The 14,909-nt window shown below is 42.2% G+C and overlaps 1 protein-coding gene across 1 annotated transcript in view; it reads left to right on the plus strand.

The window, feature by feature from the left end:
• UBE2D4 (ubiquitin conjugating enzyme E2 D4) overlaps positions 1-14,909 on the plus strand; it is a 314,847-nt gene that overhangs the window by 171,119 nt on the left and 128,819 nt on the right. Inside the window, exon 4 of the mRNA XM_069214240.1 lies at positions 4,067-4,144. Within this exon, the coding sequence (XP_069070341.1) occupies positions 4,067-4,144 (78 nt within the window). The remainder of the gene's footprint in view (positions 1-4,066; positions 4,145-14,909) is intronic.

The raw sequence follows: 14,909 nt of genomic DNA on the forward strand, positions 1-14,909 counted from the left end.
AATGTATTACCTAAACAAACAGGGAGGAACACACTTGACACAGTTGTGTCTCCTAACACAAAAAATATGGCATTGGGCGATTCACAACCACATTCGCCTAACAGCACAATTTATTCCAGGGATTCAGAATCAGTTAGCAGACAATCTCTCTCGGGATCACCAACAGATCCACGAATGGGAAATTGGGAAATTCACCCCCAAATACTGAACACTTACTTCAAAATGTGGGGAACGCCACAAATAGATCTATTTGCAACAAAAGAAAACTCAAAATGCCAAAACTTCGCATCCAGGTACCCACAACATCAGTCTCAGGGCAATGCACTATGGATGAACTGGTCAGGGATATGTGCATACGCTTTTCCCCCTCTCCCACTTCTTCCATATCTAGTAAACAAGTTGAGTCAAAACAAACTCAAACTCATACTAATAGCACCAACATGGGCAAGGCAACCTTGGTACACAACACTACTAGACCTTTCAGTAGTACCTCATATCAAACTGCCAAACAGACCAGATCTGTTAACACAACACAAACAACAGATCAGACATCCAAATCCAGCATCGCTGAATCTAGCAATTTGGCTCCTGAAATCCTAGAATTCGGGCACTTAGACCTCACACAGGAATGTATGGAGGTCATAAAACAGGCTAGAAAACCTACCACTAGACACTGTTATGCAAATAAGTGGAAAAGATTTGTTTATTACTGCCATAATAATCAAATTCAACCTTTACACGCATCTGCAAAAGAGATAGTAGGATAATTACTACATTTGCAGAAATCTAAACTAGCTTTCTCTTCCATTAAAATACATCTTACGGCAATTTCAGCTTACCTGCAAATTACGCACTCAACTTCATTATTTAGGATACCAGTCATAAAAGCGTTTATGGAAGGCCTAAAGAGAATTATACCACCAAGAACACCACCAGTTCCTTCATGGAACCTCAACATTGTCTTAACACGACTCATGGGTCCACCTTTTGAGCCCATGCACTCTTGTGAAATGCAATACTTAACGTGGAAAGTTGCATTTTTAATTGCCATCACATCTCTAAGAAGAGTGAGTGAGATTCAAGCATTTACCATTCAAGAACCATTTATTCAAATACACAAAAATAAAGTTGTTCTACGGACCAATCCGAAATTTTTACCAAAAGTAATCTCACCGTTCCACTTGAATCAAACGGTAGAATTACCAGTGTTCTTCCCACAGCCAGATTCTGTAGCTGAAAGAGAACTACATACATTAGACATCAAAAGAGCACTAATGTACTACATTGACAGAACAAAACTAATTCGAAAGACAAAACAACTATTTATCGCCTTTCAAAAACCTCATACAGGAAATCCTATTTCAAAACAAGGCATTGCTAGATGGATAGTTAAGTGCATTCAAACCTGCTATCTTAAAGCTAAAAGAGAACTGCCTATTACACCAAAGGCACACTCAACCAGAAAGAAAGGTGCTACCATGGCCTTTCTAGGAAATATTCCAATGAACGAAATATGTAAGGCAGCAACATGGTCTACGCCTCATACATTTACCAAGCACTACTGTGTAGATGTGTTAACTGCACAACAGGCAACAGTAGGTCAAGCTGTACTAAGAACATTATTTCAAACTACTTCAACTCCTACAGGCTGAACCACCGCTTTTTGGGGAGATAACTGCTTATTAGTCTATGCACAGCATGTGTATCTGCAGCTACACATGCCATCGAACGGAAAATGTCACTTACCCAGTGTACATATGTTCGTGGCATTAGTCTCTGCAGATTCACATGCGCCCACCCACCTCCCCGGGAGCCTGTAGCCGTTTAGAAGTAGATCTTAAACATTTGTACATTTGTAAATATATTACTTGAAACTTCATTAAGTACATACGCATTCACTTCATTGCATGGGCACTATTACTAGCATACACAACTCCTACCTCACCCTCTGCGGGGAAAACAATCTAAGATGGAGTCGACGCCCATGCGCAATGGAGTCGAAATGGGAGGAGTCCCTCGGTCTCGTGACTCGAAAAGACTTCTTCGAAGAAAAACAACTTGTAACACTCCGAGCCCAACACCAGATGGCGGGATGTGCACAGCATGTGAATCTGCAGCGACTAATGGATAGAGCTTAATACTGCTCAGTTGCATGGCCTGCTGATCTATATCTCACAAGTATCGAATACTCCGTTTGAGTCTGGATATACGAGCAAATGAATTTATATTTATATGGTCATTTGGCAGAATTGTCCTACTGTCACGGGTAACGTCATCCCATACTTTCAATGTTTTAGGGACTTTTTTTATTTTTATTACTGTGGTCTTTTAACCAGTTCTTATGGAGTGAGCATGGATTTGGGTACCATGAAGGGTGAAAATAGTTCTATATTCATATTGTTGGGTTGCTTCTGACAGATTTGTCATACTTCCATGGATCATTTTATTCCCATGTTTTTAATGTCTTATGACTTTATTTACCTGTGGTTCCTTCCACGGGTTTTTAGGTTGTGGAGTATGTGATTGCTCACCTAAATTATTATAGATGTCCGGTTTTTGTTCTCTTGTTCTTTACTGGTTGTGTTCTGAATGAAGACTTAACGGTCTCAGCTCGCAGACCCTCCTCCAGGGATGACTTTAGCATTTGATTCTAAAGTAAGGATTTTTGCGGCTAGATGTCTCTATCAGATGAACAAGTGACTTAACCTTCTGCAACGCGTTATCTGGTAGATACAGAATCTAGCCACATATTCCTTAACAACCCTCCCTGCAAACTGAGTCCTCTTTTGTTTTAAATATTTGACTATGGATAATTCACATCCTGAATTGAGAATTCAGTGACTATTTGGAACAATGGTGTCTTTTATTTTAGCACACTGTTTCGATAGGCAGTTTTTCTATGTGGCTTCATGTTTTGGGCACTGAAAAATAGTCACGGAAGCAACTGACGTCAGAACAGAGGTTATTTGGACTCGTATGTCACGTCTGGTGGATGACGTCAGTATGGAGTCATGCGAAGCCCTCTTCCGATGCGCAGGCGTCCTGGGGGAATTTCCAGATCCAGTCTTGCGCCTTGGGAAAATTCTGAAGTAAAGAATCTGCGGCTAGATTCTGTCTTTACTAGATAATGCTTACTTGAAGGTAAATAACTTGTTCTTTTACACTTTTGCAATTCTTAATAAAACTATATGTTCTCTGGCTTTATCCTAGATGTCTTCCAGTATCAACCTCCCTATGTGAGGAAGGTTCTTTGACATTCATGCACTTGACTGGACTTTTGTTGCTGTCCCTTGTTAAGGATCAGCCGTTTACTTAAAGTATTTTCTATTGAGGGACATCACTGTACATGTTGTGCTTTTCATTTGGCTACGATTGTTTCAATTTTCCAAAGTTTGCCATGTTTTGATCCCCTTTATTCTAGCAGCTGCTATACCTACTCTGAAATAGTCAACTATTGAGTTCTAGACCAGCTGTATTTGAAGCAAATAACATAGACTAGGGCCATACAGAGTAACAAGCAGGTGATACAGCCTAAAGAAGTAGAAGCATTTACTCATTTCAGTTGGTCATGGTAAACCACTCTCCATGAATTACCCAGCTTTGGAGACACAGAATTGAGCTACTTGCTTAGAGGGATGAAAGAGAAAGATAGCTGCCTACTGTGGTCCAGTATTGATATAGGCCTATTTCAAGTAGTCTCTAAGTAGAGCATTGGTGGTGTGGCTTGAAGTTGAATTGCACAGAGGTCCTTATTAGCATAGGAGGTCAACTTGAAGCCAAGAAGAAACCACTAAACGTACTTTGCTATTCAAAGTGCTGAGGGAGAGGGGGGCAGGGTCAGTGTACTTGGAGAAGAGTGTCCTAACAGAGTAACCATTAGTGTTTAGTCACACAAGCTCCCAAAGTGCCATTCTTAAGGTGATGGTTGTGGAAGTACAAGATCCTGAACATAAGCATAGAGGTTGCCTAATTACCGCCTTAATATATCCTTCTTTTATATTGATTCTCATATGGTGTGTTTGCCTTTTACTCTTCCTGATATTTATTTGCCCTTTTGTCGTTTTAGAATGACAGTCCTTATCAAGGCGGTGTCTTCTTTCTGACTATTCACTTTCCTACGGATTATCCTTTCAAACCACCAAAGGTAAGTGGTCTGCAGATCTTTTAGAGACTTTTGGGTGCAGATTAACATGTTTTTGTAACTGCATGGTCAGGCAGCCAGCCAACACACTTTACCGATAGAAGCCACAAACATTTTCTCCACTAAGAAAATCTTCCTTGATATTCAAAAGCATTGAAGTGTCTCCACCTATGTACAGTATCCAGGAAATAATTTACATAGATATTTGTATTTTAAGTTTTGAAAGTGATCTTCTAAATAAAACATGAAAGCAATGATTCGGCGCAGTGATAAATATGTACTACCTGAATAATTACTTTTCTCCATGATATTGCAACTCTTGTTTATAGTCAAGTAGACCACGGATTCCATCTGGGTACACGTCTTTGGGTTTCTTTCACCTTACCTGCTTATTTTGACCCATATCTCATTTTTGTTGACGGATCTCCTCACCATAAGAGGAAATCTCTGCACAACACTTGCACACAACTTCCCTTCAGTGCTCCACACTTAAACAAAAAAACACACAAATGCAACTCTGCAAGCTTCGCTGAACCTCCTAGCCTGCTCATACTGCTCAACGTGTTACAACTAGAGCACACTTCTGACCCACTTCCTACTCATGATCACCTTTTACTAGTCTCTCCTTCACTCTGTCTGCTTTGTCGATATTTTCTGCTTACATTCTCTAAACATGGAGTCTCCATCCTTTCCCATAATGAGAGCATCCTTTGAGCTAGAGCTTAATATAGTGATTTGATAAGGATGTGCAGGGGTCAAGAAACGTAATCACCATCATTGAAACACACTAGTTCTGCCCCAGTGAGCACGTAGAATTAAAGTCACAAGAGCTGTCTGACAAAATATATACCTTTTGCGTACCCAAGAACCTGTGTTGACTGTTTTATCTTGAGAAATAGAGGATGCAAATGTAGAAAGAGAGACAGAGATAGGAAGGTGTAAAAAAGAAAAACGGAAGGAAGAGATTGAGAGGAGAGAGTTCAGAAACGAGAAATATAAATAAAGAAGAAACAAATATGAGAAAGAATAATGCAAAGAAGAGAAAGATCAGGAAAAGCATCAAAAGGAGACAAAAAGGAACAAAAAACAAAGTGAAAAGAATAAAAGGACATGAAAAAAGACAAAAGCAAGATAAAGAAAACAAGATAAACAAGAAAAGGAGAGTGGAAGAAGAGAGAAAGAAGGCAAGAAATATAATAAAGGAAAAGGGGAGAAAGGGAAAGAAGTACAGGAACAAAGAAGAAAAAAATACAGACAAACGAGCGATAGAAAGACTGCCAGAAAAAGGCACAAAGTAATAGGTGAAACCAAGAAAGGACCTGAGGAATATAGGAATAGAAAGAAGCAGATAAAGAATAAAGTAAAAAAATAAAGGAGAGAAAGAAAGAGGAGAGAGGAAAACCAGAGGGTAAGGAGAGGAAGACAGACGGGGTGAAAAAAAAAAAAAGAAAAGGAGAAGAAATAAAGAATTTGAAACCGAGGAAAGAAGAGAAAAAGGTGAAAGAACAAAAGAAGATAGAAAAAAGAGAGAAAAAGGAGCAAAATTAGATGAGGATAAAAAATGAGAGAAGAAAAAGACCTTAGAGAAAGAATTATAGCTATAAAGAAAGTAGCAGAAAGAGTAAAAGAGAGAAATTCAGAAAGAAAAAAGTAGAAGAAAGAATTAGAAAATGAAAGATTGGAAGAAGAAGAAGAGAGAACATGAGAAAAAGAAATAAAGGAGAAACACTAAGATACAAGTTAATAAAGAAAGGAAAACATTTTCAGAAGTTAGCCTAATTAGTTTGTCTCAGTCACCTTACAAAGCTTCACAGAAACAGGTATATTGTTTTGGATCAGCTTCCTTAACTGGTGAGCAGCTGCATATTCTAAAACCATTGACTGAACGATCATGTACAAGCTACTTAGAATCTGCCTGTGACCTATTGGTAAGTCATGAACGAACGGTTGGAGTAACCTTTACTAAACAATTCCCTTTACATCCACCTCCACATTATGCAGATACATTCCCTTCGCTGTACGACTGGGATATGTCTCTAGATCCACACCTGGTAACAGAACTTTGGGGAAGTAGTAGTGACATCAGTTTGCTGTATAAGTGAGTAACACAATGATATTGTACAGAAACCATACCCAGAGGAGGCAACATTTTTTAACATTATTGTGTACCTGGGTTTTCCCTTTACAGACATAAAAAAGCAACATGTGGTGCATGCCCATAACACCTACTAATGTGAGAATGTTGGCAGTGTTCCTTTAATAAATCTAGGATCTTTTTGTGTTAGAAATGCTCTGTAGTGTGTGTTAGTTCAAGTTTCCATTCAGTGGAGCAAGGATCTCTCAACGGTTATCTGGCCCAGTATTGATTACAAGAATATGGATCTGCTCATATATCTGTTCCGCAATATTTTCATTATAGATCATGAGCAGATTATCAAAGTAACCATACTTAGAAGTATAGTTAACTTTTAACATTGACTTTTGTTTTGTTAGTCCATATTGTGCTTTCACTATTGGTGCAATTTTATATTTAAACTTCAGTAATATGGTAGAAAATGTGCTTTGCTGTACTACGGCAATGCGTCTCATAATATCTTTTTCAGATGTGATTTTTGTTGATCATGGCTATAAACTGTAGGACATCTGTGTATTTCACTCTCGTCTCTAGGTAGACAATTTGTTTATGGAAATGTTCTTCTCCACTGCTTTTATCAACTTTGAACCCTCTTTGTTAAATGTTGTTCTTACTCACTCAACGAAAGACTGCATTGTAATTCAAGATAAGCCATATAGGAGAGATAGCTTGTCTGAAGGCTAAGCTGACCCTTTCTTAAGAAAAGAAACCACATCTACTTCAGTGACTCACACCTACTAAATCAGCAGGGCCTTTTGCTGGTCGGTTAGACTCTGCCACTTTGGGCCCCTCAGACCAGCCACACTATTGTTGTCACTGCTACTGCTGTTCAGTCATGAGGATTTTGCCCCCAAGAGCTTAGTGGGCTCATTGTTCAATGTCTGGCTCTTTCTCGGTGTTACCAGCTTTGCTATAGAGTTTGGCTTTGGTGTAGACAATTCTGACCTGTGTTTTGAAGATATGATCACTTTTTGCAGTGATCATCCCTTCTTTCAGGTTATTTGAAAGCTTTCTTTGTTGCAAACTGCACCATGGAATATAAATTTCATAGACTTTCTGACCCAGGAAGGCTCCTTAACCTGTTGCTGCTAGGTATGTTTACGTTGTCTAGCTAGCCATCTTAACTGAAGGGACCTTTCGTCTGCTGTCTTTGCCGAGGATAAGAGATGATGAGTATGGGTGTGTAACTATTAGCGATGTGCTTGCTGCATGACAGAAGCACCTTTCTCAGGATGAAATGCTTTTTCTGTTTATTTGTTGCGGGGAGATGGGGTGAGTTGTAGCTGGAGGCCTTGAGTTTGGAGACTGGTGTTGCTTAATTTAGCTATTCCCCAGATAGGGTAGGAGGAAAGTGGAAAAGCGAATCAGTTTGTTGTGGAGGGAATGTATGTGGTTAACATCAGATGTGTCAGGGAAGAGAAAAAAGGAGCACAGCACGCTATGTATTAAGTTGTTCATAATTCAAACCGATCCTTCTAATAGTAAAAATCTTGGCTTTGAGCACATTTGACAAATAGCAGTGGGTAATGGAAGTAATCAAAAATGTGAAACCAGACATTGCATGCAGACAAGAGACTCGTCTAAAAGTCAGGTTAAGATATTTTGCTCAAGAGTTGATTGTACTTGGTCCTGGAGACAGTAACAGCCTCATCGATATTGGAAAGTTAAGAGGGCCTATTATGAGTCATTGGTGGTGTTATTATGGACAAGATTAATGGTTTTGCCGGTTCCATATATGGACCTAATGTGGATGACCCCGCACTGCTAGTGAAATGAAATTGGAGAAGGTAATTGAGAATCTTCTTGTTATGCTTCTTAAAATGTTCACTAGTGCCTGTGTCTTACTATTGATACAATCAACAAACACCAATTTGGGGAGATTAGTCTCCAGTTACTGCTACAACAAATTGGGAAATCCCAAGTAAGTATTGATTGGAATTGGGTTATATTTACTTCTGTGCTACTCATAACCACTACATGTAAATAGACTTGTCCTTAGCAACGTTTTTTGTGTTCAATAAAGGTGCAGGTTGTGAAAATTCTCATAATTATCACTGTAAGCCTCTGTTTCAAATGTTTGACCACAAGTGATAGTGATAACTACTTTGAAGTTTTAGAGATCTCTCTTACAGGAATCAGAATGTGTGCAGATGATGGCTAAAGGAGGTCAGCTTTTGCCATTAACCTAGGATTTGATTCAGCTGAAATTATTTGGGATGCCACCACGATCAGCTTGAGAATGGTTTACTGACAGTTTTTCCAGACACTAGGCCAGTAGGATAAATCCGAGCACTTGCTTATTATTCTGGAGATCAATGTAGCATTAGATACGGAATTCATAGCATTGATGCCAGTATGGCTTACTGCCTGTTCCTGGTGCTTGAGTTCTACTATTAGATGTTATAGTTAAGTTGGAGTTCAGTACTTTCAAACCTAAAGCATGCTTACACTAACACATTCACTCGATGGGGAAGGTGCTGGTTTTCTTGGAAAAAGAGGAAAGGGACAGGAAAATGAATTATTCAGAGTATACTCCTCAGGGTGACTTTACACATCCAGAGAGGAGATTCTGAATGTTTTGTGTCCAGGTATTCTGACTTCCATTGGCACCTTACCACCAGAATCTGGAACCTGCTTGCAACTGTACTTCTCTGAGGTTTACTTGGGTCCAATCAAAGAAGCAGAAGCTGTTGTATTGGGGGCCTCTTTGCAGCTCAGTGAAACTGTCGATTTTTTTAAGGCAGTGGCAGTTTTCAAAGTGGTTGAAGAAAATGCATTACCAGTAGAGTGATAAAAAGCTGTTTGATGGTATAGGCCGTAATTTGTCTAATAGTTTGAGATGAGAGGCTCACATATTAACTATTATTTCTAGTTCCTGTAGCATTATGGTTATTGATAATGGCAGTTGTAGCAAAAACTGAGCTGGTAATTGCTAATCCCAACATAGTAATAGAGGAACCCAGATTTGTATGTATAGTAGAAATTCTACTCAAATCCATTCATTCTTGGTAGGAATCTTCTTGCTGGAGTGATAAGATTATAGAGGATGTACATTTTCTTTTGGTCAAATTACCTAACTCGTTGCAACAAATATTAGCTCCTTTGGATGTGCACATTGACCTATCTGACCCACATTGTGGTCTAAGAATGTGCTGCGTTCTTAAAAAAATCTAAGATATATATATATTTTAGACCTGTCTACTTTAAAACAACTGCATTCTTGGATCTGGATCTCACTGGTCAATAGCATTACAAATGTTTTAGAGAGTAACATGTTCTTGATGGTTTCTGCAGGGTCACCTGGCCTGTTTACTCTGACCACTTATTTTGGGTCGAAGTCTACCAGACACTGCAGCTGTCTGGTTTGCTAACAACTTCTTTGGGCATTCTGAATGCAATTCGCCCATGGCTTACTACAGGGAGTGCAGAATTATTAGGCAAATGAGTATTTTGACCACATCATCCTCTTTATGCATGTTGTCTTACTCCAAGCTGTATAGGCTCGAAAGCCTACTACCAATTAAGCATATTAGGTGATGTGCATCTCTGTAATGAGAAGGGGTGTGGTCTAATGACATCACCACCCTATATCAGGTGTGCATAATTATTAGGCAGCTTCCTTTCCTTTGGCAAAATGGGTCAAAAGAAGGACTTGACAGGCTCAGAAAAGTCAAAAATAGTGAGATATCTTGCAGAGGGATGCAGCACTCTTAAAATTGCAAAGCTTCTGAAGCGTGATCATCGAACAATCAAGCGTTTCATTCAAAATAGTCAACAGGGTCGCAAGAAGCGTGTGGAAAAACCAAGGCGCAAAATAACTGCCCATGAACTGAGAAAAGTCAAGCGTGCAGCTGCCATGATGCCACTTGCCACCAGTTTGGCCATATTTCAGAGCTGCAACATCACTGGAGTGCCCAAAAGCACAAGGTGTGCAATACTCCGAGACATGGCCAAGGTAAGAAAGGCTGAAAGACGACCACCACTGAACAAGACACACAAGCTGAAACGTCAAGACTGGGCCAAGAAATATCTCAAGACTGATTTTCTAAGGTTTTATGGACTGATGAAATGAGAGTGAGTCTTGATGGGCCAGATGGATGGGCCCGTGGCTGGATTGGTAAAGGGCAGAGAGCTCCAGTCCGACTCAGACGCCAGCAAGGTGGAGGTGGAGTACTGGTTTGGGCTGGTATCATCAAAGATGAGCTTGTGGGGCCTTTTCGGGTTGAGGATGGAATCAAGCTCAACTCCCAGTCCTACTGCCAGTTCCTGGTAGACACCTTCTTCAAGCAGTGGTACAGGAAGAAGTCTGCATCCTTCAAGAAAAACATGATTTTCATGCAGGACAATGCTCCATCACACGCGTCCAAGTACTCCACAGCGTGGCTGGCAAGAAAGGGTATAAAAGAAGGAAATCTAATGACATGGCCTCCTTGTTCACCTGATCTGAACCCCATTGAGAACCTGTGGTCCATCATCAAATGTGAGATTTACAAGGAGGGAAAACAGTACACCTCTCTGAACAGTGTCTGGGAGGCTGTGGTTGCTGCTGCACGCAATGTTGATGGTGAACAGATCAAAACACTGACAGAATCCATGGATGGCAGGCTTTTGAGTGTCCTTGCAAAGAAAGGTGGCTATATTGGTCACTGATTTGTTTTTGTTTTGTTTTTGAATGTCAGAAATGTATATTTGTGAATGTTGAGATGTTATATTGGTTTCACTGGTAATAATAAATAATTGAAATGGGTATATATTTGTTTTTTGTTAAGTTGCCTAATAATTATGCACAGTAATAGTCACCTGCACACACAGATATCCCCCTAACATAGCTAAAACTAAAAACAAACTAAAAACTACTTCCAAAAATATTCAGCTTTGATATTAATGAGTTTTTTGGGTTCATTGAGAACATGGTTGTTGTTCAATAATAAAATTAATCCTCAAAAATACAACTTGCCTAATAATTCTGCACTCCCTGTATTGACTTTGGGGGGTGTAACTCACAGCTACTTGCTTTCTATCTGCTGGCTTTGTTTTAGGCTGTCCCGCTTGAGTTTGTCTCCCCCATGGACCATCCCTTGTTTACTGTATCCTTCAGAGTATTCACTTTCTGTAAACAGGCTTTTAAATTATGTTCTTATCTTGTCACATTTGCTGTACATTCATAGATCGGGGTCAAATGTCAAGCTCTGTCTTCCAAGGGAGCTTAGTATTTACTTTTCTTTCTCTGACTTCAAAGTGAGAGAATTTATGTGACAATCCTCCTGCGTTCCCATGTGAGAGGAGATGCTATAGGATGTTATTTTTTTCAAGCACACAGCAAACTTAACTGCTGATAATTCAGAATATATCAGAATTAGTAAAGTACCAATGAAGCACATTTTTTGTAATTCCGAACTGTGGTGGAAAAAAAAATATTTGAATATGATCAAACACTAGGTGATTTACATTTCCACACATTATCATTTGTGCGCAGTAAAGCTGTGTGTCTGTGCAAATGTAATGGTCATTTCAATTGAAAACGTGTTGTCCATAATGACCTCATGTATACATCACACTGCACCACTCCACTCTGTGCCCTTCCACTCCACGTCGTTCCACTCTATGCCAAAGTGGATAGTGCTGCCGGTAGAGGTAGGGGCGAGGGTGGGGTCAATAAGGCCATCAACATTGTTTTGTTATGTTACACAAGGAGGGGAATGTTACAGTGGTGGCAAGTCTGCCCAACAGGGTGTAGATGGGATACTTGTGCTCCGTGCTAAGGCAAAGAGACAGAGGAGGTTGGGAAGCTAGACTTTTTTTTTTTTTTTTTGCAAGGCTGCCTTGGGCAAGGTGGGAGTTGGGGAAGGCAGGAGGAGGTCTGATCTGCTGAGAAATAGGAAGCTGTGAAAGCAGGTAAGGAGGTTGATCAAAGCAACAATTGGAAAAAGCTGAGTGGGTGCTGTACAGTGTAGTATAAAAAATTATTTTCTCTAAATGGAGGGCTTTGAGATCTAATTTGGTTTTTGTAAATGGCCGAAAAAATTAATGCAAAAATATTGAGTTCTTCTCAAAAGGGGTCTGTCCTCTTTATTGACCAATCAGCAACATTTCTGATGGATACAACTACCTGTGGATTCCTCACCTAATGAATACTCCCATTGCGCCAGCATTCAACGGAAATCTTCTTCCTAGCTTCTGCACGTCGACGAGGACGTCACATTCGCCCACGCGACGCCGTCTGATGTCATACAGGCAATAAGAAGTCCTCGCCGACGTCAGTTCCCTTTTTTCCGTGCCATTCAAAACGGTTATCTTCGAGGGAGCTACTGTTGCTGTTCGACAGTTACAGTGTGTTTTTTTGCTGAGTGTTTTTTCTCTGAGGTTACTATGTCTCAGAGGAAGTCTGGTTTTAAGCCCTATCGAGAATGTGGGGGCAAAATGTGGGTTACTGACCCACATTCGGACTGTTTGTGGTGTTTGAGTTCCGACCATGATGTGGCCAGGTGTGATTCATGTCAACACATGAATCCGAAAGCCCTGAAGGAGCGAGAGGCCAAACTTTTTATGGCGAAGTCGAAGAGAAAGGAGAAGAGGCACCATAGAAAATCCTCCTCGCCGAAGTCTCATCGACGTCATCGAGACTCCCGGCGCCGTCGGGAATCACGGCGCCGGTCGAGCAAGGAGAGGTCGAGGTCGCCATCGACTCGACGTCGCAAGACTTGGGAGGTCAGTCCCACAGTCACTCCTCATCCTTCGGCGCCGTTGCCTTCTCCAGCTTCGCCGACTTCGCCCGGGCAGCCGCCTTCAGTATTTGAGGTGCCACAGCCTCAAGTGTTCTCACCGACGTCTAGGCCGGCGTCGGAGTCGCCTTCAATCCAGGCACCCCAGTATCCGGCTTTCCCGGCCCCTGGAGCCGATAATACCGCATTTTTAAATGCGATGTTTTCCATCTTCCAGCAGATGGCTCCAGGTGGTGCTCCGACTGGGCCTTCGGGTCCGTTGGCTTTCAGTTTGGGTGCTCCGGCGCCGCTGCGACCAGCACCCTTCATGCCCTTTCTCCCCTTGGGGAACGTGGGCTCGGCGCCGGTGTCGGCTCCGGTGGCTACAGAGGTTTCGGCTCCGGAGGTTTCAGCTTCATCGGCTTCGGCGTTTCGGCCAGTGACACCGGCAGGGCCTTCTGCAACTCCGAGGCAAGCTTCTATTCATCCGACTCCTGGCTCGGCGTCGAAGCTACCTGTGGCGCCTGACCCGGCGTCGGACGGATCCGGTGATCGGCGTCATTCCTCGACATCTGCGGACGCCATGTCGATGCCGAGAATTGAGGAGAGGCTACATTCGAGGAGACGTGCTCTCCGTCTCTTGGAGGAACAAGAGTATCAGAGGATCCTGGAGGAAGGAGAAATTGAGGAGTCTGGCGAGGGTCTTCATGGACTGGACACAGCTAGTGGCCTTGATACTTCCCCTGAGTGGGACTTGTCATCTCCAGGGGAGTATACTGAGGAGGCGGCCACTTTTCATGCTGTGATAAGGAAGGCAGCTAACTTCCTGGAACTGCCTTTGCCGGTAGCTGAGGCGAAACAAAATCTGTTGACTGAGGTTTTACATCCGGCCTCTACATCAGCAGAACCTCTTTTGCCATTTAACGAGGCACTGCTAGAACCTGTATTAGAGGTCTGGAAGAAGCCGGTATCTTCCTCGTCTGTCAATAGGTCTGTGGCCAGGAGGTATCGGGCTGCACCAACTGACCCTGGCTTTCTTTCCAGACACCCTACGTCTGAAAGCTTGGTGGTCCAGGCTTCCTGTTCTACAAGATCTGCGCCTGGATCTTTTCCATCAGTGCCGGCGGACAGGGACTCCAAAAAGATGGATATGCAGTCAAAGAAAGTGTTCTCGTCATGTAGCATGGCGTTAAAGTCCACCAACGCTACGTGTATTTTGGGGAGGTACATTTATGCTCTGATGGACGAGATAACATCTTCGCATACAGAGGTTCCTCAAGGACTCTTGAATCTCGTGTCAGAAGCTCAAGCTGCTGCAACCCAGGTTATCCAATCTGGGTTGGATACAACTGACTCGGTGGCCAGAGCGATGGGCACGGCTGTGGTTGCGAGAAGACAGGCTTGGCTTCGCAACTCAGGGTTCTCTTCGGATGTGCAGTCGACCCTGTTGGACCTCCCTTTTGATGGGGACAAGCTCTTTGGTGCCAAGGCGGATTCGGCTTTGGAGAGATTTAAGGAGAGCAGGGCCACGGCCAAGTCGTTAGGACTGCAAGCCACTTCTTCTGCCTCCTCCAGATTTTTTAGGAGGTTTCGCTGATTTGGTCGTGGCTCATCCTCCTCTTCCTTTTGGGGGAAATTCCAACAGCCTACCTCCTCCCTCACCTATAGATCATTTAGAGGGAGGGGTAGGGTCCGTACCAGGGGAGCCTCTCAGCAGCATTCTGCCTCTTCCTGGTCCTCTGGAGGGGTGCATCAGGGGAAGCAGCCTTAGGCTTCCACCAATTCCCACTCACTCCTCTCCTGTAGGGGGATGGTTACTGTATTTTCTTCACAAGTGGGAGGTCATCACATCAGACGCCTGGGTTACCAGCATTGTGGGAAAAGGCTACACCCTCCCCTTTCGGGAGTTTCCGCCCCCCATCCCGCCCGCCCA

The sequence above is a fragment of the Pleurodeles waltl genome, chromosome 11, assembly GCF_031143425.1.
Source record: "Pleurodeles waltl isolate 20211129_DDA chromosome 11, aPleWal1.hap1.20221129, whole genome shotgun sequence".
Lineage (NCBI taxonomy): Eukaryota > Metazoa > Chordata > Amphibia > Caudata > Salamandridae > Pleurodeles > Pleurodeles waltl.